Here is a 22,878-nt window from a genome sequence, read left to right as displayed (position 1 = left end):
AGAAACTTCCTCTTATCCAGATTCAACTTTCGGCCATGTTTAGTCTTGATAGTCGACGCTGCGATAACCGGCAATTACACCAAGCTCTGCGAGTTTAGTCTACAGAGGCATTTTCCGACAGGTAACTCTCCCAGTACTCCCGTGAGCCTGGTTGTGCAAATCATACAGCGCTTATCCGTCCACTTTCATCAAATCGCATTTACTTCTAGATTCCTTTCTCTCAAGGATGATTAGCCAGTGCATGGATGCTGCTTTGGCCAGGATATCCCCCCGTCACAGCCCGTGCATTGATAGGGCAGAAAAGTGCATCGCGCGACAGGTAATTAGGCACTGGAGGTAGACAGTTACTGGGAAATAATGTAGTAACAAATTGGCTCATGGCTCTATAAATGAGTGGAAGAGATAAGAGATGCTTCGATGGCACCCAGTAAAAGATTGACTAGTATAAATTTTCGCAAACCCAAACGTCGCCCTTGACATGGAACCCCAAATTAAGCCCAAGCCCGTTTAAACACCTCGTTAAATTGTAGTTGTAGCTGTTGAAAAGCTGTCAACACGAGCTTTAAACTCACCTCGTCGTCGTTCGGCCCATTCGGCGTGGATGCTTGTTCCACGGGTGGGACACTGCAGCGTTTATTAGACTGGATAGAAGGTGTGTTCTCTTCTTGTGAGCTTCCGCTGCTCAAGTCATCGTCCCATGAATCCGCAAGAACAACCTTTTTCTTCTTTGCAGAGAGAGCAACGGGGTGTTGCGGGGCTCCCTGATCAACCTCATCCCTGGCCTCGGATGCATATTCGTCACCGGTATCCTCTTGGAGGACATCACTCAAATTTTGCACATCCATCATGGCGGCATCGCCATTAGAAGAGCCCTGTTCGAAAAAGTTTGTGAGGCTTGTGATTATGGTCGCCAGAATAAGCGAGAAATCCTTCAAGTGAAACCATACATCGCCAGCCTTTATACCGTTATCTCGTACCAGCGCCTCCATGTCTCCGTGCTTGAAAAAGTCATAGATGTACGCATTCCATGGTATACGAGCATCATCATTTGGATGAATGGGGATGTACGGAACCCCGGATTCCTCAAGAAAGACTCCGTCTCGGACGGTAGTGCAGAGATCGTGGATAGACTGGAAGTCATCAGTGAATCCAGAAAGAGCAGCAAATGGTGAGCAGAGCTTGGGTGGGGGGAGATGGTCAATGATTGACAATGCATCTCGTCCATTTGTCCCTTGGACCTTGCGTTTTGTAAAAGGGAGCTGGTTGTCTGGCTGACCGTCGAGATATTGATCGATAAACGAGCTGACGTAGTTTCGAAATATGTGGAGAGTCTTGTTATTGTGCTCATGAAGGATAGTCTCGGCTCGTTTCGGTAGCGGTGGCAAGATGACGAGAGATGGAGACCTGTGGATTCTGTCCTCGGTCGGTTCGTCACTCCCCAAACGGAGAGGTATACGGCAAAACAGATGGGCGAGAACAAGTACGAGCTCAAGGTGAAGCTCTTGCGGCTTCTGGTGAAGGGTTCGGCACAGCTCGTGAAAATAACCACCCTTCAGCAACGAGTGGAAAGCAAAGACGGCGTTCTCAGTAAAGTAAAGATGGCCGACCAAGCCTGCAAAATTGAGGGGAGCCCCGGTGTGAGACAATAGATGCTGTCTTCGGAGATACTCTATTGAGAAGCGCAAATGATGTCTGATTGTCATCTGATTGGATGGGCCACCGAGATAGAGGCGAGTTTGCGACTGTATGGACCGAATCGCCTTGACCGCGTATTCCGAATTTGCTGTGTGATGCAGCAGTCCCAATAGGCGCAGAACCAGAGTAGTTGATAGTGGAAACTGGCCGTGGAGGTCGGGGAGTCTGGAGGACATGATTTCAAAAACCCTCTCGGGAGTCATTCCCACGAAGACAACATTTCCGAGAAGGTCGAACCCCCGGCGGCCAGCTCGCCCAGCTGCTTGATTGTAATTCAGGGCTGTGAGGAACACGGAATCGCCGAAGAATACTACAGTCCTGCAGGGCATGTTAATGCCCAAGGCCAGGGTGCCCGTGGCGACCACAACCCTCAGAAAGCCCTTCCTGAAAAGCATCTCAACCCTACAAGGCAGTGTCAATGGGGGCAACAAGACGGCGACTCGAGGACGAGATGGACTTACACTTGGCGATATTGCCGATTCATTCCCGCGTGATGAACTCCCATACCCCGTCGTAGAGCGTCAATGATGCCCGGTTTCAAGTTTGCTTTTTTGAGGGACACGATGATATCATCAAACTCGGAGTCGAGTAATTTTGTTCGGTCAGCAAACGAGAACATGTCTAGTATCGCTTCTGGATCAAAGGTTTCCCAGACGCTAGGGTCCTGATTTGCAGCTTCTTCGACCATGTCTTTCTTGCAAAGCCCATCCTGCGAGGACAATGACGTCCTGTCTTTCCTTTTGCCGTGGGTTTTGGAGGTCTTCTTCCATTTTTCATATTCAGCAACTTTCTTCTTCCATTCCATTCTTTTTGTATCTTTCCAATCCGATTCTGCGAGCGTAAGCTGCTTTTCAACAAAAGAGATTATTTTTTCACAATATTGCCGATCGTAGTTGAATACGATTGCAGGAAGCGCCCCATGGCAATGGAGGTCAGCAAGGAGCTGTAGCGCTGAAGCAAGTAGACCAGACTTTTTACTGTTTGGATTTACATCAGTATTACTCGGCTCGTATGTGCTCAAATTGGATGCTTCATGCTGAATAGACAGGTGCCGTTGAATAATTGGCGACTGAAGGTCGCTTCGGACGGATGAAAATGGCGAACTGGTGTCTTGCATCCATGCGAACAAGGCCTGCTTCAACGCAGCCTCCCAACGAGCAATATCACCCTTCTTCAAAATAGTAGGAAGGGCATTCCGAGGATTCAAGGCGTCATTCAATGGAAATTCTTTACTTTGATGCTTCATCATACACTGCCATAAGACGAAGCAATCTCTCCCTTCGAAATTGATGTCGTTGATGGTACTCCGATTTCTAGTGCAATGACTTTAGCTTGAGGATGTCAAGAAGCAAAATTTGTACTTGTCCATACCTGTTGATGAGACTAGCCACTGGGTGAATACCCGTGAAGGGCGACGTCTCATGCTGCTCCCCATCTAACCCTGGAATCGATAGTCCTTCTGTAGGTCCAAGCCCCCTAAAAATCTGGTCTTTCGTAGGATGATATATGAATTTTCGAAGATCCGAATACCTATGGGGATGAACAATCATTTCCAATTCGTGGCCTTTGGCTTTCTCCGATCCTTGCAACCAGGCACCGAAATCCATTGGATTACCCACCGTTGCGGGCAAGGCAATGATGGGACAGGGCGCGAGTAGGAGTAACTGTTCCCATATGACTCCCTCGTCTGATTGCCCGATACAGTGCACCTCGTCAAAAATGATCCTCTTTACCCTCAAAGACCACGAGTTGGCCGTCTTTGCATTTGATGGTGCTAACAGCATGATTTGCAGCATATGCGGGACTGTAATGAGGATCTGGCAGCCTGTAGGGTTATTGATTCTGTAGTCCCTTGTATGGATTGCCCATACGGATCTGCCCGGAGTAGAATAAGCCTTTGAGAATCTGGCCTGCACCTCGGCGGCAATTTGATTGACGAGGGCCTTGGTGGGAGCCACATATACGATGACGTCGTCGTCGTTTGACTGCAGCACCTTCTTCATTGCATAGAATGAAACAAAAGTTTTGCCAGCCGAGGTCGGCGCAACGACGAACAAGCTCTTGTTGGCATCTATGGCATCCAGGACATCCCTCTGCCAGGCATCCGGGCTGAACGGTACACGAGGGTCCGGCATCGAGTCAAAGCCTCTTTCCATATATGGTCCGCAATGAGTCAGCTGAAACTCGAGAGAATCAACTGGGATCCGTAGTTGATCGCTCAGACTTGACGTTATACTGGCAAAGGGAAGCTTGCGTCCCTTTAAAGGTGTGTATGGCACCATCGCTGTCGGCATTTTGACAGCCCTTGCGAGCAGATTAAACAATGCAGCCCCTTCCTGCGAAAAGGCAAATGTGCTGATTTCGACGAGTTTTGACCACAAAATCGCCAATAAACCCATCTCTGTGCACTTGCGTTAGGGTGTATTACTCGGTGGTAAAGTAGACATTGATTCTATTCACTTGCAACTTACCTGGCATTCTTGTCCCTTTTTTCCTCGCATCGAGTATCATCAAGGCAATGGAATTGCACAGATACAACGTCACCTCTCCACCAACAGTGTCCATATCTTGAGACGACAACCCGGCAAGATACTTGACAACCTTTGGACATCGGCTCTCCAAGTTCATCTCCGTTTCGAATTCCCGCCTTCTTTCGCCCCAAGCCATTATAGACGCACTGGCTTTGCTTTTCATCTTCTCCGCTTGGATTCTTTGAGCCTCCTCTAGAGCATTTTGCCGACCGCTGCACTGCGCCGCTTTCTTGGAGTTGTGCTTATGAGAGGCTCTCTGAGATGAACCGCCGACCACCACACGTATCTTGTCCTTGCCTTCATTGGAGCTAGATCTGCATTCGGGGGTGGACACAATGGTTTCCGGATGGATGGCTTTGCCGGCAGAGTTTACCAGGCTAGCAGAGTAAGCAATCGTGCTTGCAATGAGCAATTGGTTTCTCCTCTTCGCAAAATAACCTTTCTGCCGTATTTTGTGCCTAGGGTCGATGGGGACACGCGCATTGTGCCAATGTGAGACTTCTTCAAAAACCTTTGTTGTGACCTGCGAATCATTCGATTCTGCGGTGGACATGTTTACAGGAGCAAGGAAATCGTCCAAAGCTGGGTGACTGAATGGTAGAAGCGAAGGAGACACATGTTGTCCGGCATCAATGGCAGTATCGCTCGCACTTTTTCTCCAGCGACATTGCGGAATCGATGCCGAGACATCAACAAGCGTAAGTTGGTAGACCAGGGCGGCGAACTTGTCGACCTCGGCGATGATGCATCCGGGGAGCGCCAGAGCTTGTAGACGTCCGAGAATTTGTCGCAAAATGCGACCGTCAATAAGATCAAAAACGTCCCATCTCCCTTCAAAAGACATAGTCTCCACGACAGAGGTGCAGATGTTGCTGAGTAACGCAAAGAATTTGTCAAGACATGACTGCTGAACCTTGCTGAGTGGCGCTTCCCTACACGCTCTCTGCGACAGATCAAGACGTCTCAGGAGAGACAGATGGATGATATAGGCGACAATGCAGTCTCTCATATCATTTCCGGATTCGACCAACAGCGTGTTACTGATGGCGGTGAGACAGACCATGTCCCTACCCGACAAGGGCTCGCCATCTTCCCAAGGCGAGCATATGGAGAGCCTCGTCCCGCGGCTGGCCTCCATTTCGGCAATCCCTTTGATTGGGATTCTAGGCGTCCGTGACATTTGGTCGACCCAAACAGGTCCGCCACTCAACGATGGGGCGCATATTGATGCGTGGACCTTTCCTCTGGTTAGTCAAACACGAAGCACTGCAAGACGGGACGGATCTCTGTCTAACCTTGGAGCTTACAAAATCGATATTGTTTATGAGAGCCACACTGTAGCCTTTGAGAGATAGGTATTGGATGACTTTGACATACTGGATGCTATTGGCGCCGGAGTTCCTCTCGATATCCTGGCCATCAAGACAGAGAAAGAAATGGATGGCATTATGTGTGAGATAGTCCTGAAAAGCGTCACCTTGCATACTCTCGAATTGAAAGCTGATGGGACTCTCCCCAGTTTCGGCAACTCCGATGGCATGCTCCAAGTGTTTGATGACAATGGCTCGAACAAGCCGGTATCCGGATGCAAGAGCATCAGAAACGTCGTTGGGGACACAGAGTTCCTCTTGATCAGCAAACCAAACTATATGAAATTTGCATCCACACCTCTGGAGATTGGCGAGAAAAGATTCCACTGCATATATCGCGTGCAGTAGTTGGAATCCATCTAAAAATTAGTTTAGCAGAAGTGTTCTTGGGGAACAGCAGAGACGACAGCATGCCAGATGCACGTACTGGTAAAGTCGACCCTAGCGTCGGTGATACAGTGAAATATTAAGGAATCCCCGTGAATGGCGAAAAGCTCCTTTCCAGAAAAATGATCGACAATATCTACCCTGAGTGGTGATAATGATTTGTACCAGAGTAGCAGCTCTGTTTCGCCCTCTTTGCACTGGCCGTCGGACATTGTATTTGTTTTGCGAGGCGATCAGTGAGGCATGAAATTCTTGTGAATAAGCACACAGGCCGCAAATCGCGACTAAAAATGAGACATAAAAGGATGCTTGCTCAGGGCATAGTGCATAGTGGTCAATTGCCATATATTTGAGAACACGGCCGAAGGACGAGCAAGGTTCAAAGGCAGTTGACCTAATCCTGTGTCAAGGGCTTTCAGCGTAAGAACTCGATTCAAAGATGATTCTGTAGGACATCAAAGGTCCTTGGGTTTGCAAAGGAAGGCAGCGACGAGTGACTACTATGTATACATGAAGGGAACAGTCATGCCCAAGGCTTCCAACGGGTCATGTGCTCAGGCTGTGTAACCTCGAGGTCCTTTGTCGGCGATGCCCCTCTGTTGGGCTTTGTTGTTGGGTCTCGACCGTGTAACAATTACGATGGCTTGGGCCAACATGAGACGAAACCGGAATTGTATTGTAGTCTTGGTTCGCAGTATGGCTATTCTCAATGCTGCGATTCCGGCAACTCAGCATTGGTTTTGGTTTGAGATATTATTGAGCACACACATTGCGCATCTGAGATGGGCAGCGGCCACCGAAACCGCCTCAAATGTATGAGTCGGAGTATGAGATTCAATATCCAGCTCCAATACATGGCGGATGACGTGACGGTGAGATATTGGTTGGCCGGCAGAGCGTCAGAGTTGGTGTTTCCTCCCGTAGTGGTTCATGGGCACCTTGAGTCCGTCGCACGAGCGTGTTGACCGTATGCATGCACTCACTCTCCTATGAGATTGCTAGTGGTGCCAGCAAAGTGCCTGTGCTCGCCCTGATAAGCCTTTGGGTTTAGCAAGTGATAAGAATTTGTGCAACCCTCCCATGGCTGTGCTTTGAGCAGTGGCAAAACTTATGCCAGCAGTACTACAGACTACATGCTCGGCATAGTTTATACATCAACTCGGCTAGTTTGTCTTATATGTCGCGAGATTAGAATTTAGCCTCGGCCCCATTCACTGGGCCTATTGGGAAGTCACTAGCAGTAATGACCTCAAGAAAGAGAAAAGCAAATAAAAGGAGAGCTCGAGAAGCCCGACGTGTCGTGAACCTCACCCGTCTATTGGTCCCAGCCGGTGCTGTAAGCCCGCCCTCTGGTCACTCGTGAAGCCAAACCCGTGCTCCTTGCGCAGCGTCGCTTTATCCAGTAATAACACGCGACGGCAATAGCAGAGGAACCGCTTCCAGTGGGCCAGGTACCGCTCCATACTTGTCTTTTCCTGGAGCGGCCCAAATAGCCGGCTGTGGACATGTCCTGGATTCAGGCAGCAAACAAGTCATTAGCAGCATACTGGCGAGGCCCGCAACGCAGCGTCCGAAAAAGATGTTATTTTCTATCAAAACTGCCCCTTCCGAGAAAATAAAAGGCTCAAGAGCACTATAGTAATCAACTATATACTCTCTTTTGTAAAAACCAGACGATTTTGTCCATGTGCAAACTCCTGGTTCTACTCCTTGTTCCAGTACTTGCTCCAGTCGTTGTGGTTCCAGTCGTTGTGGTTCCAGTTCTCGTTGTTCCAGTCGTTGTGGTTCCAGTCCTGGTCCTGCCAGTCCTGGTTACCCTCCTGGTTGCCCTCCTGGTCCCCGTCCTGGTTGCCCTCCTGGTTGCCCTCCTGGTTGCCCTCCTGGTCCCCGTCCTGGTTGCCCTCCGGGTCCCCCTCCTCGTTTTCACAGTCGTCTTCTGGTTCCTCAGGTTCCTTCGGAGGTTGCTCAGGCTCCTTCGGAGGTTGCTCAGGTTCCTTTGGAGGTTGCTCGGGTTCCTTTGGAGGTTCCTTGTCAGGTTGCTTTCCTGCCTGATACACGTCCGTAGGGCTCCCCTTAGTCTGCTTGAGGACGTTATTTTTGTAATCGTTGTTATAATTGCCAGGAGGATCATAGTTGCACACAACATAGACGCCAAGCCCGCTGCACGACTTCTGTCCACATCCCACGGTCTTTGTGCCCTTCCACACGACCTGCGTGAAGTGGCCGGTACCCGAGGAGAAGCCTCCGTTGTCAAAGTTATACTCCTTTCGCTCTTCTCCCCACATGTTGACAAAGCTGCCCCAGTCCTTAGCGCCAGAGTTGGCCGCGAGGTTCTCGCCGCCCTATAATCCATGGTTTTTTTAGTATACGTGGCTGGTTAGGCAGGCAGGGCGCTTAGGGATAGAAAACCAGCGGCGCCAACTTACACCATTACTGTGCTGGAATTTGCAACCATTGGCCCAGTTTTGAGCCTTGCTTGCGAGAGCATCGCTCCAGGTGAGGTCATCTACGCCGTGCTGGCTGCGGAAGAAGTTATGCGCGGCGAGCATCTCGCCCTTAAAGTCGCCGCTTGGGTCCCTTTTCGCGGGTGCTGCCATGGCCATGCCAGTGGCCGTAAGGGTGGGAAGGATGCTGGAGAGACGCATTTTATGATAAATCGTGCCGAGAATAGGCGACAAGGTAAAAAGAATGTAAGCTGTTGGAAAGAAAGTAAATAGAAGGAGAGGCTTGAACAAGTAAGATTGTTGAGATGGATCAGACCAAGGTAGGTGGTGGTTTATACATATATAGTATTTTCCTATCCTTTTCTCCCATGTATATACTAGGGGCTTTGGGGACAAGCATACGTAATTCTGACATGGAATTACTCAGCTAGGCCGCAGCTCCTTTATCCTGTCCTATCTAACCTGGAAATTAAGGATAGTTTCTCTACACTGCATATCCCAGCTCCATGTCTTAGTACATGGGATTCGCAAATCATAGTCGATCCGCGTTCGTGTTCAAGATTCATGCGACCGGAATACTACCTTGCAGTTTTCCATGTAGTGATCAGCCATGCAATCCAACCTCGACCTTGCTTGGTGTGTGTATGTATGGGCCGTTTCTTCCATTCAATCTAACAAACAAATTGCGCAGGATTGTCAGCCATCAAGTCCCCAAATTAAAGGGCATGGTGGAGCAGCATTGTGAATCAGATTTTGTCTGAAAATAACCCTGCAGTTTCAACGGTTCCAAACAAACATTGTTTCCACCACGGAGACTGCCAGAATCAGCAAATAGCTGCGTTATTTTTTCTGGGGAGCGCATGAATAACTCCACCCATTGACCCAAGTTTTCATCCCAACTTGCTGGCTGTACCCCGGAAGCCATGCACGCCATGTACGCCAAGGTTTGACGTGATTGGCCACCCGGAATGGCTCAATCATCAGACGATTCTGCCTCCTGAAATTCTTGCTACCAGATCAAACCACGTTTAATATTACCACATCCATTAGGATTACGGGCTCTCTGGACATAGAACGATTCAAGAAACCGTTCAGATGTCTCAGCCTGCGTCATGAGGCTCTCAGAACTGCCTTTTTTACTAATGACAATCAGTGTCCGATGCAAGCGGTGCTCCAGCCGCCAAAACTTGAGTCACAGTACATCAAAGGTGAGCAAGACGCTGTGCGCGAGTACGCAAGAATTAGGAATCATGAGTATGATATTGTCCGCGGTGAAACAATGATGATTGCATTGTTGCCATTGCTGGAAAATGTTGACCAACTGATTATCGGATATGGACGGAAGCAGCTTGGAGGTCATCATCAAGGACTTGCCGCAACTGTACGACAACAAGAGTCTACCAGTTGTTCCTATGCAACACCCCGATTTCTCGATTATGCAGCACAAGGAATTCTATAACGGCCAATGGTAAAATGAGATGTCGCACTGGAAATCAGAGTTCGCCACCATCCCGAAGCCACTGCCCATTCTGCCACCTGCAAAGAAAATTATCCGCGCACCACTGGGAATATACCGTAGCATCACTGTCAAGATTGAACTCGACTCGTCATTAGCCTCTCAAATTGGGAGTACTTGCAGAAGGACCAAAGTTGGCCCTTTCAACTTCTACCTTGCAACGTTCAGGGTGCTTCTTTATCGACTTACTGGTGGCAAGGTCGCGGACATATGCATTGGTATAGCGGACAGCGGGCGAAATAACCATCTGGTGACCAACAGTGTCGGCGTCTTCCTAAATCTTTTACCTCTTCTCTGCCAGCAGCAACCTTCTGAGGTATTCAGGGATGCGCTAAATGAGACTCGGTCAAAAGTGATCACTGCACTGGCGAATAGCAAGGTGCCATTTGACGTGCTTCTCAACGAGGTAAACCCGCGAAGAACATCTACTTCGAGCCCTTTGTTCCAAGCGTTTATTAACTACAGAGAAGGAGTCCAGGGGAGAAGACAGTTCTGTGGATGCGATAGTGAAGCCATTTAGTTCGACGCTAGTCAGACTGCCTATGACCTGAGCCTCGATATTCTCGGTAATGCAAAAAATGTCGTTATTTACCTTACCGGTCGGAGCAGTCTCGATAGTGAGTCAGAGGCTGAAATGATGGTACAAAGTCATGTTGTCCTCCTCAAAGCATTCAATGTTTGCAAAGAATCCAGCGTTGCGGATCAACAGACCTTCACTCTACGATTCGCAAGCGACACGCGACGCATTAGTCTTCGGGAAAGGGCGAATCCAAGTAAGATCGTTGCCAGATACATTGATTCACAGGATTGCAGACATGGTCCAGGTCCATGGCGCAAAAACTGCATTGAAGACTCGACAATCAAGGTTCACATATAGCTAGAGGGCAGAAGGCACTAATGCCATCGGGGCAACTCTATTGTCAAACGGCCTTGAAAAATCGCGCATTGGAGTTCTGTAGCACACCACGGTAGACTTTTACTGCACCAGCATTATTGGCAATACTCCTCATAGGAGTTATCTATGTTCCCCTTGAACCCAGCTTGCCGTCTGCGAGGCCCTCTGACTTGGTAGAAGACAGCCGACTGGATGCCGTCGTGTATATGACAAGGGTTCAATACAGAAGGCTTGGAGCTAAAGGGCTCAATTTAATAATAATCTTAAAGGGTCTCTAAGGTCTTAAGTTACTATAAGATAAAAAGAGAAGGGTAACTACCTTATATATATAAAAAGAATACCCAGGCCTAGGGCTCTTACCTGGGCACGTGCTTACGCTGTGTAATAAATAAGTCCCGTATTAGTGAAGCCCCTTTATTCGACGTCACGATCTGTTGGGCCTTTTCCGTGTAACAGTGTATAACAAGCCTAACCAAACGACAATGACTTGTTTGGAGTATGGTTTCAAACGAATCAATGCAACGGCACCGCAATTATCCTGTACACTAGCGGCTCGACCGGTAAGCCAAAGGGCATTTTATTGAGTCATGAATCATGGCGCAACCAAAGCGAGTCATCTTCCTCGCCGTGGAAGATTCCTGTGGGTGCTGGGTTACATTTTAAACATGTCACAAACATTTGCGGCTTTAGCAGATGGCGACTCGCTTTTTATTCTTCCGATGAAACTCCGAGGGGGTTCCATTGGCATTTCCAGGTTAATTGTTTCAGAAAAAGTCAGTCATGTGCAGGCTACGCCATCGGAACTGTCTAGCTGGCTTCGCCACGGTGATCTTGACGCATTGCGCAAACCCAAGTGGCGGTTTGCCATGACCGGAGGAGAGCGAATAACGAATGCTGTAAGAGATTGATGGGTTTAGAAAGCTCTCTAAGAATGATCTGAAGCTGGTTAATGCCTACGAACCAGCCGAGGCTACGCTAGCAGTTGGAAATCCTGAAGTCAGGTATATGACAGACGATGAGCTTGATACACCATTTGACCTATTCCCTAACTACTCCATTTATATCATGGATAGCCAGCACCATCCAGTCCCTGCAGGAATTCCTGGAGAAATTTATATCGGTGGAGCGGGTGTTGCTCTAGGGTATCTAAACCATGATACGCTGACTAAAGAGAGATTCTTGCCACACGACTTCGCGCCACGAGAGTACACTCTGTATAATTGGACTACAATGCATAAAAGTGGCCACCATGGCTATTTTGTATTGGATGGGCACTTATTTTTAGATGGAAGAATCGACGACGACGCACAGATCAAGCTACCCGGAATCCGCATTGATCGTCGAGCCATCGAATCAACCATAGTACAACAACCAACGGAGCAATTCAGGACGCTATTATTTCTGTTCATGGCTCTAATGGTACTGAGTATCTTATATCCTACGTGGTTTCGTCTGCAATATTCAACGGGGAGCCCCTTTTTTTCCTTGAGTGTCTGAGAACTTCCTTACCAATCCCACAGGATATGCAGCCGGCAGTTGTGACCATGTTGGATCAATCACCAACTAACTACTCGGGAAAAGTCGATGGAAAGGCTATTTCAGAACTTCAATCTCATCCGAGAGAAGCATTTAGCAGGATAATGCCACAACGGCTTAGTGGCGAAGTCAAGAGAAATATGGTGACAAGTACTGGGTGACACGCCATCTTCCCTCCACATTATCGATTCAGATACAGATTTCTTTCATGTCGGCGGAAGCTCCATGTCCCTGGTCGAGCTGCAGGCGGAGATTAACAAGGAATTCAATACTGACATGCCTCTGATGCAATTGTTTGAAAACTCCACACTGGGTGCAATGGCTCGCCAGATTGATCCAGCAACAGGCTCGCTTCCAGCCAGCACGGGCCTTAGCTTTACACTTCCTGCTCCTTCAAATAATCACGAGGAGCCTTGAACAGTACCCAAGTTGGACTGTATGTCAAGTCAAATCAACTGAGACCTGGAAACCAGCTTGACGGATGATCTCTACGACATCGACATGGACCCGCAGTCAAAGGATCAAGGCCTGCAAATACAAGAAGATAGTTGTCATGGGTGCAACAGGCTTCCTGTGAAAGGCTGATGCGCAGAATACTGAGCGACAAAGATACTCCGCATAGACAAGATTCATGCAATCGCTCTCCGACGACGTCGATCCAACTTGCCGGCAATTTTCTCCCACCCGAAAGTACAACTGCATATGGGCGACCTCGACGCACTGCGACTCAGCCTGTCCAAACAAGCGGCCCAGGAGATAGTCAAGCTGTGTCTTCCCCAACGAATCCCGATGCACCTTATCCCGTCGGCAAGTGTGGCGTACCTCTCCGGGCAGGCTTCGTTTGGTGAAGAGTCGGTTGCCGACTTCAAGCCACCGTGCGATGAAATCTGATGGATATACGGCGACTAAATGGGCGAGTGAGCAGCCCTTGGAGCTTATAAGCGAGAAGTTCTTGATTCCCATCTGGATCTATCGGCCTAGTAGCATCGTAGAAGATGATGCTCCAGCCCCTGACTTGATGACAAACCTATCAAGTTTCTCAAGGCAACTTCATCTCCCGCTCGGCGGGGCACGTTTAGACTTTATTGACGTGGAGCGAGTGGCAGCAGAGATTCTGGATGAGGTGAAACATGACAGCGCCCTATCCCGGCGGACTAGTCAAATACATGTCAAGTCTGGTACGAAAGTGGAGACCTTGAAATCGGCGTAGTGTTTAGATGGCTGGACAGACGCAATGAACTCTTTCGTGACTTGAAGCTCTGCTAAGAGTCAAATATACTAACCCATTCATACTTGTACCGTAGTATTTAGTTCGTTTCTAGATTTACTATCTTTAGATCCAGCAAGAGGGGATTTTGGCTGCGGGGCGGCAGTGCCGAACCGTGCAAGCTCCGAGCGGGAGTGTGGGGGCCTGTCGGGGTGGCATCTGGTGGGGCATCGGAATTCCGAACGCTCTGATTCGCCCATCGGGGCTACATATGCTTTGCCTATACGGGGTAACAGAGCCGTTACTTGAGGCACTCAATCAAAAAAGGAGCCTTATTCGAGCGAACATCCAGACTCTAGTTTTTGTCTCTTTCTCGCATTCATCGTCCTTCACGACGCAGCCAAATATCAGAGCCAGAGGAACAAAAAAACTCGGAGGAGGAACGTCAGAGGGGAGAGCCTCTGGCGGACTCGAGGCTATTACCCTATCCGGAGCCGCAGTTACAGCCCAAGAAACGATACACGCTCCATTTTTGGTAGGCTTTTGGGGGGCTTTGTTTCACTGGCCTTATATCCACCCTTGACGGTTCTATTCTGTCAACATCCTTGCCGAGCATTATTGCTGATCTTCAAGGCGGAGATAGCTTTATCTAAGTCGTCAATATCTACTTCCTCACGAGGCATGTGGTTCTGGGAGTAATGAAATATATTCTGGTATGTACCGAGCAACGACAAGAAGTGAGGGCTAACCGACAGATCCCAATAGTGCTACATTCCAACCACCTGTCACACGAAAATGGCCCAATGTCAAAGGTTACACAAGGGCTACGGTCACGGGATTAGGGAAGAAGGCCCACACCGACTTCTTGTATTTAAAGACGTCTTTGGCGACCGAGGCCTTTAGGAAAACTAAGGACCTTTGATACCAAAGACTGTTATTAGTTGAATTGAGCTATTGCTCCGAGCCCTCTTTCCGAGCCCTTGTCACACAGCCCCAAAAACCTTAAATTTGACCCGCCCGGCTCACCGCTTTGCTTACACTTGTGACAAGGGCTTACGTTGTCATACGACCTACGTGATAACAAAATGTCTTGTCGATTGTGGCAGCAAAACTCAAGGCCCTCCAACGTGCCTAATGCCGCTTCCATTAGATCGTCCATAAATAGTTGCCGCTTATTAACAGGACGATCAAACAGAAGCACACGCCCAAGCCAACAATGCCTTTCTTGAAACTCCTGAAACATGCCTGGTAGTAAGTTTAGGCGTAAAAGGAGGTTCTTAATAGACCTTTAATACCCCATACTGTATAATATCGCAAACCTTATAGTTTAGTGTCAATTAATAAATGAATGCCGCCAAGCCGGCCGCAGGCACCTCCCGGGAGGGTCCTCGAAAGGCCCCCAGACAGTGTAATTGAAAGCTGGTTGGTCTATTGAGTCATTCGCCCTGCCCTGAGAGCATAGCGTGGTTGATTTGTCGCTATACATGACTACACGACGTGTCAACTATTGCCCATGAGCATAATGCCTAGCTGACTAGGGCGTGGCGCCCTCTTTGTACCGGGGATCGTTGGCAAGGAAGCTATCACGCCATTGACGACAGGAGTCATGTCGCCAGAACTGCCGGCTAACAGTAATGCTACAAGTCAGTACCAAGAATATTGAGATTGGGATAACATGCTGGGCGTATTAACTGAGGCCCTAGTCCTTGGATGCATTGATGGAATTGTGCTCTATTAAGCGGCCGCGCAATAGATAGTCGAATCATGAAGAGCAAGGGGAGGTTTCGTGATCAGCCTGTTTTATTTCACGAGAACAGAGTGTTGAGAACAGAGTGTTCCAACGCGGACAGAGCTTTCCGACATGTATAGAGTCTTTCTACGTCGAGAGGGTCTGAACTATTCAAACTATAAGTAGTGTCGTAGTAACGCCATCAAGACTGTTTTTCTTTTTTTCACTATCACCAATATCCTCATCGTCCTTCTGTATTCATTATCACTTTAACACAGTCATTTTTAAAACATCCCGGCCTATAGTCAACAACTATGAGGACCTACCAGCTACTTTCTCTTTCGGCCGTGCTCTCGTCTGCTGCCTCGTGGGGCATCAAACGAGCGCCGCTGGAGCCAAACCTTGACCTCTCCGTTGATATAACGAATGCTATAGATATTGACCCTGATATTATCGGCAAGACTGTTTTCGAGATTATTCCCGATGAGAAGGCTAGCTTCGAAGACAATTCCATCTCACGTCGAGACGTCTTCAGCCGCCAGGCGCCAGGAAATCCCGCTCTCAGGTCAGCGGAAGAAGTCTCCAAGATCAAAGCACCCGGGACGAGCAAGTCGGGAGTATTCTATCGCGGTGATTCTCGGCCTCCCGAAGAGATATTCAAGTCGGGCTTCAAGCCCCAAGGCGACAATACGAAGTTGCAGGATCACCTCGAATTCAAGCCTAACTCTGGTCTTGTATCTGTCTCGCGATCGCGTGAGGCGACGTACAGGTACATGTTTGGTAGAGATGATAGCCCCAAGGGATACGTCTATGTCATTGCAGCCAAGGATATGCCTGATGGCTACTGGGTCCCGGGGATTTATCCCCCGGAAAAGAACCCCGAGGTGAGCCGTAACCAGGAGTTTGCCGTCAAAGGTACCATTCCAGGTACAAGCATCTCCCACGCCTACGAGGTGACCGAGGCCAACCCCACCGACAAGGCCCGCAAGATTAAAAATGACGCGTACTCGCTGAGGTCGGCTTCGAAATGCACCATACTCAAGAGGCGAGCAGGCGGTAGCTGTGACCCGGCTGGATGGGTCGACATTGAGCAAAATGAGCCCAAGAAGCCTGCTTCTGGAGACGGCGGCAAGGGCAAGAAGCCCGTGGGACAAAAGATCTCGGAGAGCAAGTTCCTGCAATTCCTCACCGAGCTAGAACCTGAATCCATTGGTGGCCTCATCAAGGCGCTCAAGGATGGCGAGGTCACTATTGCCGACGTGCAGCTAGGCTTCAAGCGGGCACTTTCAGAGGCCATGGATCACCGTTGGGCCGACTTTGGGGATTGGGACAAGGCAGCAGAATCGCTAAAGAATATTGTCTTTGATATCGCCTCGACGGTCCGATATGCGACGCCGGTTGGGTACTGGTCCGACGTTATCAAGAGGCTCCCTGATATCGCAAAGGAAATCGGCAAGGGCAAGACACCTGAAGAGAAGCTAGAGATTGCCAATAAGAACATTAATGGTGCCGTTAATGTATGGTCATATACACCAGTTGGCTTCGTTAATGAGGCCTTGATGAAGGAGGCGGCTATGGGGACGCCTCCTGTGCAGGCTGTTGCGGTTTCTATCAATAAGCTGTGGTCATATACCCCTTGGGGATGGCTTATTAACCAGATCGCGCCTGTTGAGTCCTTGCTCAGGAAGATCAATGCTCGTGAGGAGGTGTTGAGCCTGGGATACTAAAACAGAGCCAACCATGCGCAGCGATGGCTGATGACAATAGAGCAGCGGTCAGAAACTATGTATAACTTAAAGTATTCAAGTACCATGAAGTATTCTGGTCACAGCATTCCACAGGTCAATTTACATGACATTATTCCATTTTTTTTCTGCGAGTCATCGTCTGGTGATGTTGATGCCACTCAACACCTGACCCCTTGTAGAAAAGCTTTCCAGAATTGCAGTGGTTCGTTTGACCACTTGTTCTACTTATTAGAGACTACAACAGAGTGTAGTTAAATTACAGGACTTGTTTTCAAATAGCATGACTTATGTGGGCTGCGTAGTGTGTCATCGGCTCCCACAAGCAAGGGCGTACCGCTTCTCTGGAGTAAAATAGCCGGAACAAGACGAATCTGCATGAGTCGCACCTATGACCACAGCGCCGAAGCCATGCATCTTGCACAACAGCAGAGCTAGGCACTGGTTGATCACGCTTGACCATTGTTGCCATCTCGTGTCCCCGAAGTTGAGTGGCGGCAGAACGAGACGAGACATGGAGTTTCTTACTCGTGTTAGGACACGTTTGGATCTTCCCAGGCGTTGAGTCACCTTTTTTCCATTATCCTTGGCAGAGGCTGAGACTTCGGTCCGCGGTGCCATGCTTGCACCAGTATTCGTTATTTTGCAGAGCAACCTTGATTTTGCCGCTTGGACAATTTCCATTAACCAGACCTCTCTTCAAGCCTGCATACGGAGTCAGGCCTAAGTTGTCGCACCATGCCCAGCTCTTCCAGTGCGAATGACTCAAGTCAGACACATCGCAGCAGTAATCTCTGATACCACGGCGGCCACCACTATCTCTGCAGAGCCGAGCATCACTGCTGTCCCGGCTCGAAGTGAGAGGCGTGTTAAACGTGTTGCTCCAGGCGTACCGGCAGTTTTGTCCCCATATTAATGGCGCATTTGTGCTCCTTGCCATCAATTGATCTATGTAGTTGACCTCTGACACTGAACATGTCATGTCAAGGGGTCAAGTGTCAATCTACCGCCGGCGTTCAATGTTTGTACCTGAGTAGCGTCAGTGGGGCTTTTCAGGGGCCTGTAGCGGTGCGGGCCCTGCCGTAACAAGAGTGCCGGGGGGCACTGGGGTACTGAATAAGTGCCAAAAAGTGCCGGGCGGGGCTAAAAAGTGCCAAAAAGTGCCGCGAGGTTGGCAATGCGTCTTGACGAAGCCGCCAAGTTCTGCAGGTCCTCTTGGGGATGCCATGTTTGTGTGGGGAAGTGATGGGGTGCTAAAAGTAGCCGGAAATTTAAGGCTAGCCGTTGGCAACTAAGTGGAAAGTCCACTTAGTCATAAAAGTATAGGACAGCTATAAAAGTTTAAAATACTTAAAAAATTATAAAAAATCTAATAATACTAATATTAAGTTAATTTCAAAGTATTTTACTTTATAACTTAATAAATTTATATTAATAGTTTTACTTTTATTTTTAAAAGAAATAAATATTATAATTATTATTTTAAAAATATACTGTTTTATATATATAAATATTAAAATTATATAAAAAAACTTGACAGAACTTTAAGCTTTACTAGCAGCTATAATTCGATATATTAGAAACTTGATATATTTGTATTATAATACTACGTATTGACTTTGCGCGACAGACCTGTGCGAGGCGGACCGAGACTTTGTTACCCAGGCTCCATCCACGTTGCTGGACTACTCCGTAGAGTCTGGTTGTTTGTAGGAGAATAGTCACGCCCTTCTATGAAGCAGTCTTTGCACCTATCGGGGAGCCCGGGCGATGCCATTTATATCCGCCAGTCATTGGCCCCAAATGGGCAAAAACTGTCCCATGACCTCGGCGTTAATACGCAGGATAGATTTACACTGTCAAACGTTACAGTCGATATCAGCAAGTTTGCTTGGCCCTTCTCCTATTGGCTAGTTCGGGAACCAAGGTGGCTTCAAAAAAAGGCGGGCAAACTCCAATCATTACTATCTGCCGAAGCCTGCTATAGCAAAACTATGAGTAGTAGTTTTTGGCGTACCAAATATTCTTTATTTTCGGCTTACGAAACTGACGTTTTTTAATGCAGGCAGTAAACGGCGCCCAATATATTTCTCATCCGCCTTGTTTATCGTCACAAAATTTTGACATTTATTCTCGTAACCAATCACGTCTCAGGACGCCTCTCGCACTAGGACAGAAGTCCCCATCACGTGCGGTGGCACTGCAACCTACAATTCGGCGCCCCGGACTTTTCTTCGACACCCAACACAGACGAGCACTTGAGACATCGGAAGGAAGCATGAAGAAGCCAGAATGGCCAAATGACCACTGAATTTTTCGCCTGGATATCACAGGCAGCAGCCCTGAAGAGGGCAGGGCTTCGTTAGTGATAACTCGAACAACCCCATATTCGGAGAGCGCGATGCCTCCTCTTGACGTGCCCATTTCAGCTACGGCGTGTAGACGGTGTCGACATCACAAGGTAATGCAATAATTCGCGTCTTCTCGAGTACATGCCTCTGAAACTCTTTTCTCAGCTCAAATGCAGCCGCGAGCGCCCCGTATGCCTTCGCTGCAACAGACTACAGACAACATGCACGTACCCAGAGCTGGTAGACCGGCGCCGGGCAGGACGGACGCCTCGCTCACGCCGCCGATCGTCGAACCCAGCGCCCAGGGACGCTACTGTCGAAAGTACTGGCGACACGGATGCACAAATTGCAACTAGTGCGCCCTTGACAGGCTCCAACTTGGTTGACGACTCATTACTTTCCAGCCGACTGGCCCCAGACGCTGGACAAACCCCGTCCGACACAATTGTAGACATGCCATCAGACGTATGTATACGGGTCTACTGAACATGCTGAACACTCACTCAAACCTTTATATAGTCTTATGCTCGTCACTTGCGAAGTTGTGATTACGAATCACAAAGTATGAGAGCAAGCCATGGCCACGGGTTTAATCCCGATCCTTGCCAGCTACCACCACGTACTGTGGGCCTTTGTTTGCTTGAAATCTACTTTGCTCGCATTTACAACGCCAACTTGCTCTTTTATAAACCCCTTCTTTTCCAAGAATATCTAGAGGACCAAGTTCCAGTTGTACTCCTCCAAGCCATCTTTGCCTTGGCTTCTTTGTAGGGCACCTCGTCGCTTGCAAGGCCAGCAGGAGCTAATCATAGCGCCAGATTCCTTGCACCTAGAGACGAAGCAGAGGACGTGTCAGCTGATTTCTCAGAGCTTCGGGCCTTCGCCACCTACCACTCTCGCAGCTTGCTTTGGGCAAAAGCCGCCACAAAAGAAGCAATGGCCGCCGTCATGGAAGCGCCGTCCCTACCGGCTGCCCAGGCTCTAGTCTGTCTGACCTTGTACTGGTTTGGTACTGGGGATTCCAAAAGTGCCGATTTATGTCTTGGTACGTGCGTATGGTCTCTCCTTGTTGATCTTTTCTGACGGGGCGTCGGGTAGTTTTGGCATACAGGTTCTGCACTGTTTGGAACTATAGAAGGCAGATTTCTGAAGGAGCTCAAAGCTTGGATACTTCACTCGAATCTGAACTGAAGCGTCGGTGCTTTTGGGCCTGCTGGGCATCCATGTGCATCGTGGCTGAACCTGAGCCCATCTTCAAGGATGCTTGGTCTGAGGCAGCGTTGTTGCCGCTGCCGTCGGTGATATCCAACGGGCCGTCTGGCTGGCAAGTAACCATTGGGAAATACATGGACTCTGAATGGTCTTTAATGTCAAAATTCAATCAGCTAGAGCCCGGGAAAGAAGCTCCACCATCAGCTGGATTGATCAAAATGATTGGAATTTGGTAGGAGCAACGCTTTGGGCCTTTTCTTCAAGTGGCTAGCTAACATTGTCACAGGGCGAGAGTTCAACTTTTCGTTACCAAATCCATGCATTACTCATCTACTGAGAAAATAAATGCCCTCTCGAGTCTAGCGGCGCAAGCTACCTCTATGCGTCACAGCATTGTGCCTGGGCCGTATAGTAATTCGACGAGACGTGGGAAATTGGATAGCCGCCAACAGTTCATGGTTATCGATGCCTTCTATTGTCTTTGTCACGTAGCTCTACACTCTACAATTGTGCCATTATTTTCCGGATCGCCACTCGATCAACAAATAAGTGCCGAGGATGTGAGGCATAGTGCTCAGGCTGTGCTATACCATGCAGAGTCGTTTACTTCGTCGCTGGCTGACTGCTTTGGTGGAGAATTAGATGTTACATATCTGCCTCCGGTCGTGGGCTACGGTGCTTTTCTAACAGGCTCAGTGCTTCTGGCCTTTGAGATTTCATACCAAGACAAAGATGTGCGTCTCCAAAAGCACAGCGGAATGTCTGCCGTTCAGTCAATTATTACAATGCTAGACACCCTATGCACCTATTGGAAATGTCTCAGACGCCCGGTAAGTCGTTCTTTGCTCGTTGTTGTGCGGAAGGATTTCTAAATCAGATCCCGTAGTGTGAAAAGCTCCGAAAGGCGGCCAATGCAGCAATGTGTCATGACCCGCGAGCAATACCTGCTGGACCACAAACAAGTTTCCACACACAATGTGGCCCTCGCTCAACGGTACACGATAGGAGATATTCTGGAAACCCGTCCAGTCCGCGCCCGCCTTTGCATGGCGCGCCAGACGAGAGGCTGGCTCGGCAGAACCCATTGGCATTAGTGCACAATGACGTGATGCAAACACATATACCTGACACTCAACGTTCTGATCAGGATCCGCAATGTGCTGTTGGTAGCAGCACACCAAACACGTTAGGAAGTGATGGCACTGCGTATATCACGTCAATAGACGATGAGTGGTGGAACATGCCCTTTACCTCATATGGTGACTTTCTTGGTCTTGATCCAGTCAACCTCTTTCGTCAAGGCGATGACCCTTTCGGTTAGGGTATTATGAAGCTCGGATGGGCTGACGGCGATTATTCTTTGAAACATATTGACCCTGGACGTTTGTACACTACCGGGCTCGTTTTTTAAGCTGTGGCTGAAAGGTACCCGTGAGAAACATGACACGGTACAATCCGGGGCAGCAGCATCCGGGATTGGTTGCTCAAAATTATGTTCTACACACGTACATCTGGCACATGGTTTCTTCCACAATATGAATGTAGAGAATAATCTGAATACAATCTGCACGTTGTACAAACCACCTGGCTCCAGAGGTCAATCCACACAATCACTTACCGTACTTGCGACGACGGCACATGCTTAGTTACCAGTGACGTCCTTGTACAAGTCTTAGCACGGGATCACTATCCTACTATTTGAACCGCTGAAGTAACCAGATTCCCGAAGTAACCAGTGGAATATCACCTATATCAGTCGCGCCCCAGAACCCCGATGACAGTGCGAGCCTGCGCCGTCGTGAACACTTATTTCCACAAACTCCTTACCGCACTCGAGCCTCCCAAAGAGCTCTCTGGGCTTCCCCTTTGAGAATTGATCATCCGGAGCGTCCAGGACCAGAATTGGCGTTTTGATCTTGTCTACCAAGACCTCAAGCGTGTACCCCTCCACGATACGCAGGACATCTAAAAACGAGTACATCTATTGGGAGCTGTATGCATGGACGCCATTCGAGATGCCCCATTTGAAACTCGTATTCAAGGACACGAGCAAGCGCATAATCGCATTCATGTTACCGTCCCAGCCTGCTCTTATGAAAAACTTGCCAAGAGCGGGCGTTTTCTTGCGAAAAGCAGTGTCAACATACACGCCATATATGAAAATAATAGCCGGGGCACGAAGCTCGAATGCAGCAGCCCGTCCAACCAAGTACACCCGCCCCAATACTAACGGCCAAGGATCACAACCTTTGTCTTGTCG

At 48.8% G+C, this 22,878-nt stretch overlaps 6 protein-coding genes across 6 annotated transcripts; 4 read left to right on the top strand and 2 right to left on the bottom strand.

Moving 5' to 3' along the window:
* Positions 1–491: 491 nt before the first annotated feature.
* Positions 492–6,195, bottom strand: MAA_09240 (DEAD-like helicase; the record flags this gene model as incomplete). The annotated part of the gene is made up of 6 exons (XM_007827238.2): positions 492–2,097; positions 2,157–3,008; positions 3,067–4,096; positions 4,167–5,463; positions 5,522–5,955; positions 6,024–6,195. The coding sequence occupies 6 exons, from the start codon at positions 6,193–6,195 to the stop codon at positions 492–494; spliced, it is 5,391 nt and encodes a 1,796-aa protein (XP_007825429.2).
* A 1,491-nt stretch (positions 6,196–7,686) lies between these two features.
* On the bottom strand, positions 7,687–8,628 carry MAA_09241 (Allergen V5/Tpx-1-related protein; the record flags this gene model as incomplete). The annotated part of the gene is made up of 2 exons (XM_007827239.1): positions 7,687–8,325; positions 8,410–8,628. The coding sequence occupies 2 exons, from the start codon at positions 8,626–8,628 to the stop codon at positions 7,687–7,689; spliced, it is 858 nt and encodes a 285-aa protein (XP_007825430.1).
* Positions 8,629–9,586: 958 nt separating this feature from the next.
* On the top strand, positions 9,587–10,463 carry MAA_11568 (Amidase signature domain protein; the record flags this gene model as incomplete). Its single annotated transcript, XM_011412483.1, has 2 exons — positions 9,587–9,808; positions 9,906–10,463. The coding sequence occupies 2 exons, from the start codon at positions 9,587–9,589 to the stop codon at positions 10,461–10,463; spliced, it is 780 nt and encodes a 259-aa protein (XP_011410785.1).
* A 1,440-nt stretch (positions 10,464–11,903) lies between these two features.
* Positions 11,904–12,535, top strand: MAA_11567 (uncharacterized protein; the record flags this gene model as incomplete). Its single annotated transcript, XM_011412482.1, has 2 exons — positions 11,904–12,257; positions 12,359–12,535. The coding sequence occupies 2 exons, from the start codon at positions 11,904–11,906 to the stop codon at positions 12,533–12,535; spliced, it is 531 nt and encodes a 176-aa protein (XP_011410784.1).
* A 3,089-nt stretch (positions 12,536–15,624) lies between these two features.
* MAA_09242 (uncharacterized protein) lies at positions 15,625–17,037 on the top strand (the record flags this gene model as incomplete). The annotated part of the gene is made up of 1 exon (XM_007827240.1): positions 15,625–17,037. One exon carries the CDS (start codon positions 15,625–15,627, stop codon positions 17,035–17,037), a length of 1,413 nt encoding a protein of 470 aa, XP_007825431.1.
* Positions 17,038–20,342: 3,305 nt separating this feature from the next.
* Positions 20,343–21,939, top strand: MAA_11566 (uncharacterized protein; the record flags this gene model as incomplete). The annotated part of the gene is made up of 4 exons (XM_011412481.1): positions 20,343–20,451; positions 20,505–20,850; positions 20,905–21,448; positions 21,505–21,939. 4 exons carry the CDS (start codon positions 20,343–20,345, stop codon positions 21,937–21,939), a joined length of 1,434 nt encoding a protein of 477 aa, XP_011410783.1.
* Positions 21,940–22,878: the final 939 nt, after the last annotated feature.

Source organism: Metarhizium robertsii (genome assembly GCF_000187425.2).
Source record: "Metarhizium robertsii ARSEF 23 chromosome Unknown MAA_Scf_10, whole genome shotgun sequence".
Classification (NCBI taxonomy): Eukaryota; Fungi; Ascomycota; class Sordariomycetes; order Hypocreales; family Clavicipitaceae; genus Metarhizium; species Metarhizium robertsii.
Note: the sequence above shows the minus strand (reverse complement) of the source record. Positions and strands in the feature narration are given on the sequence as shown.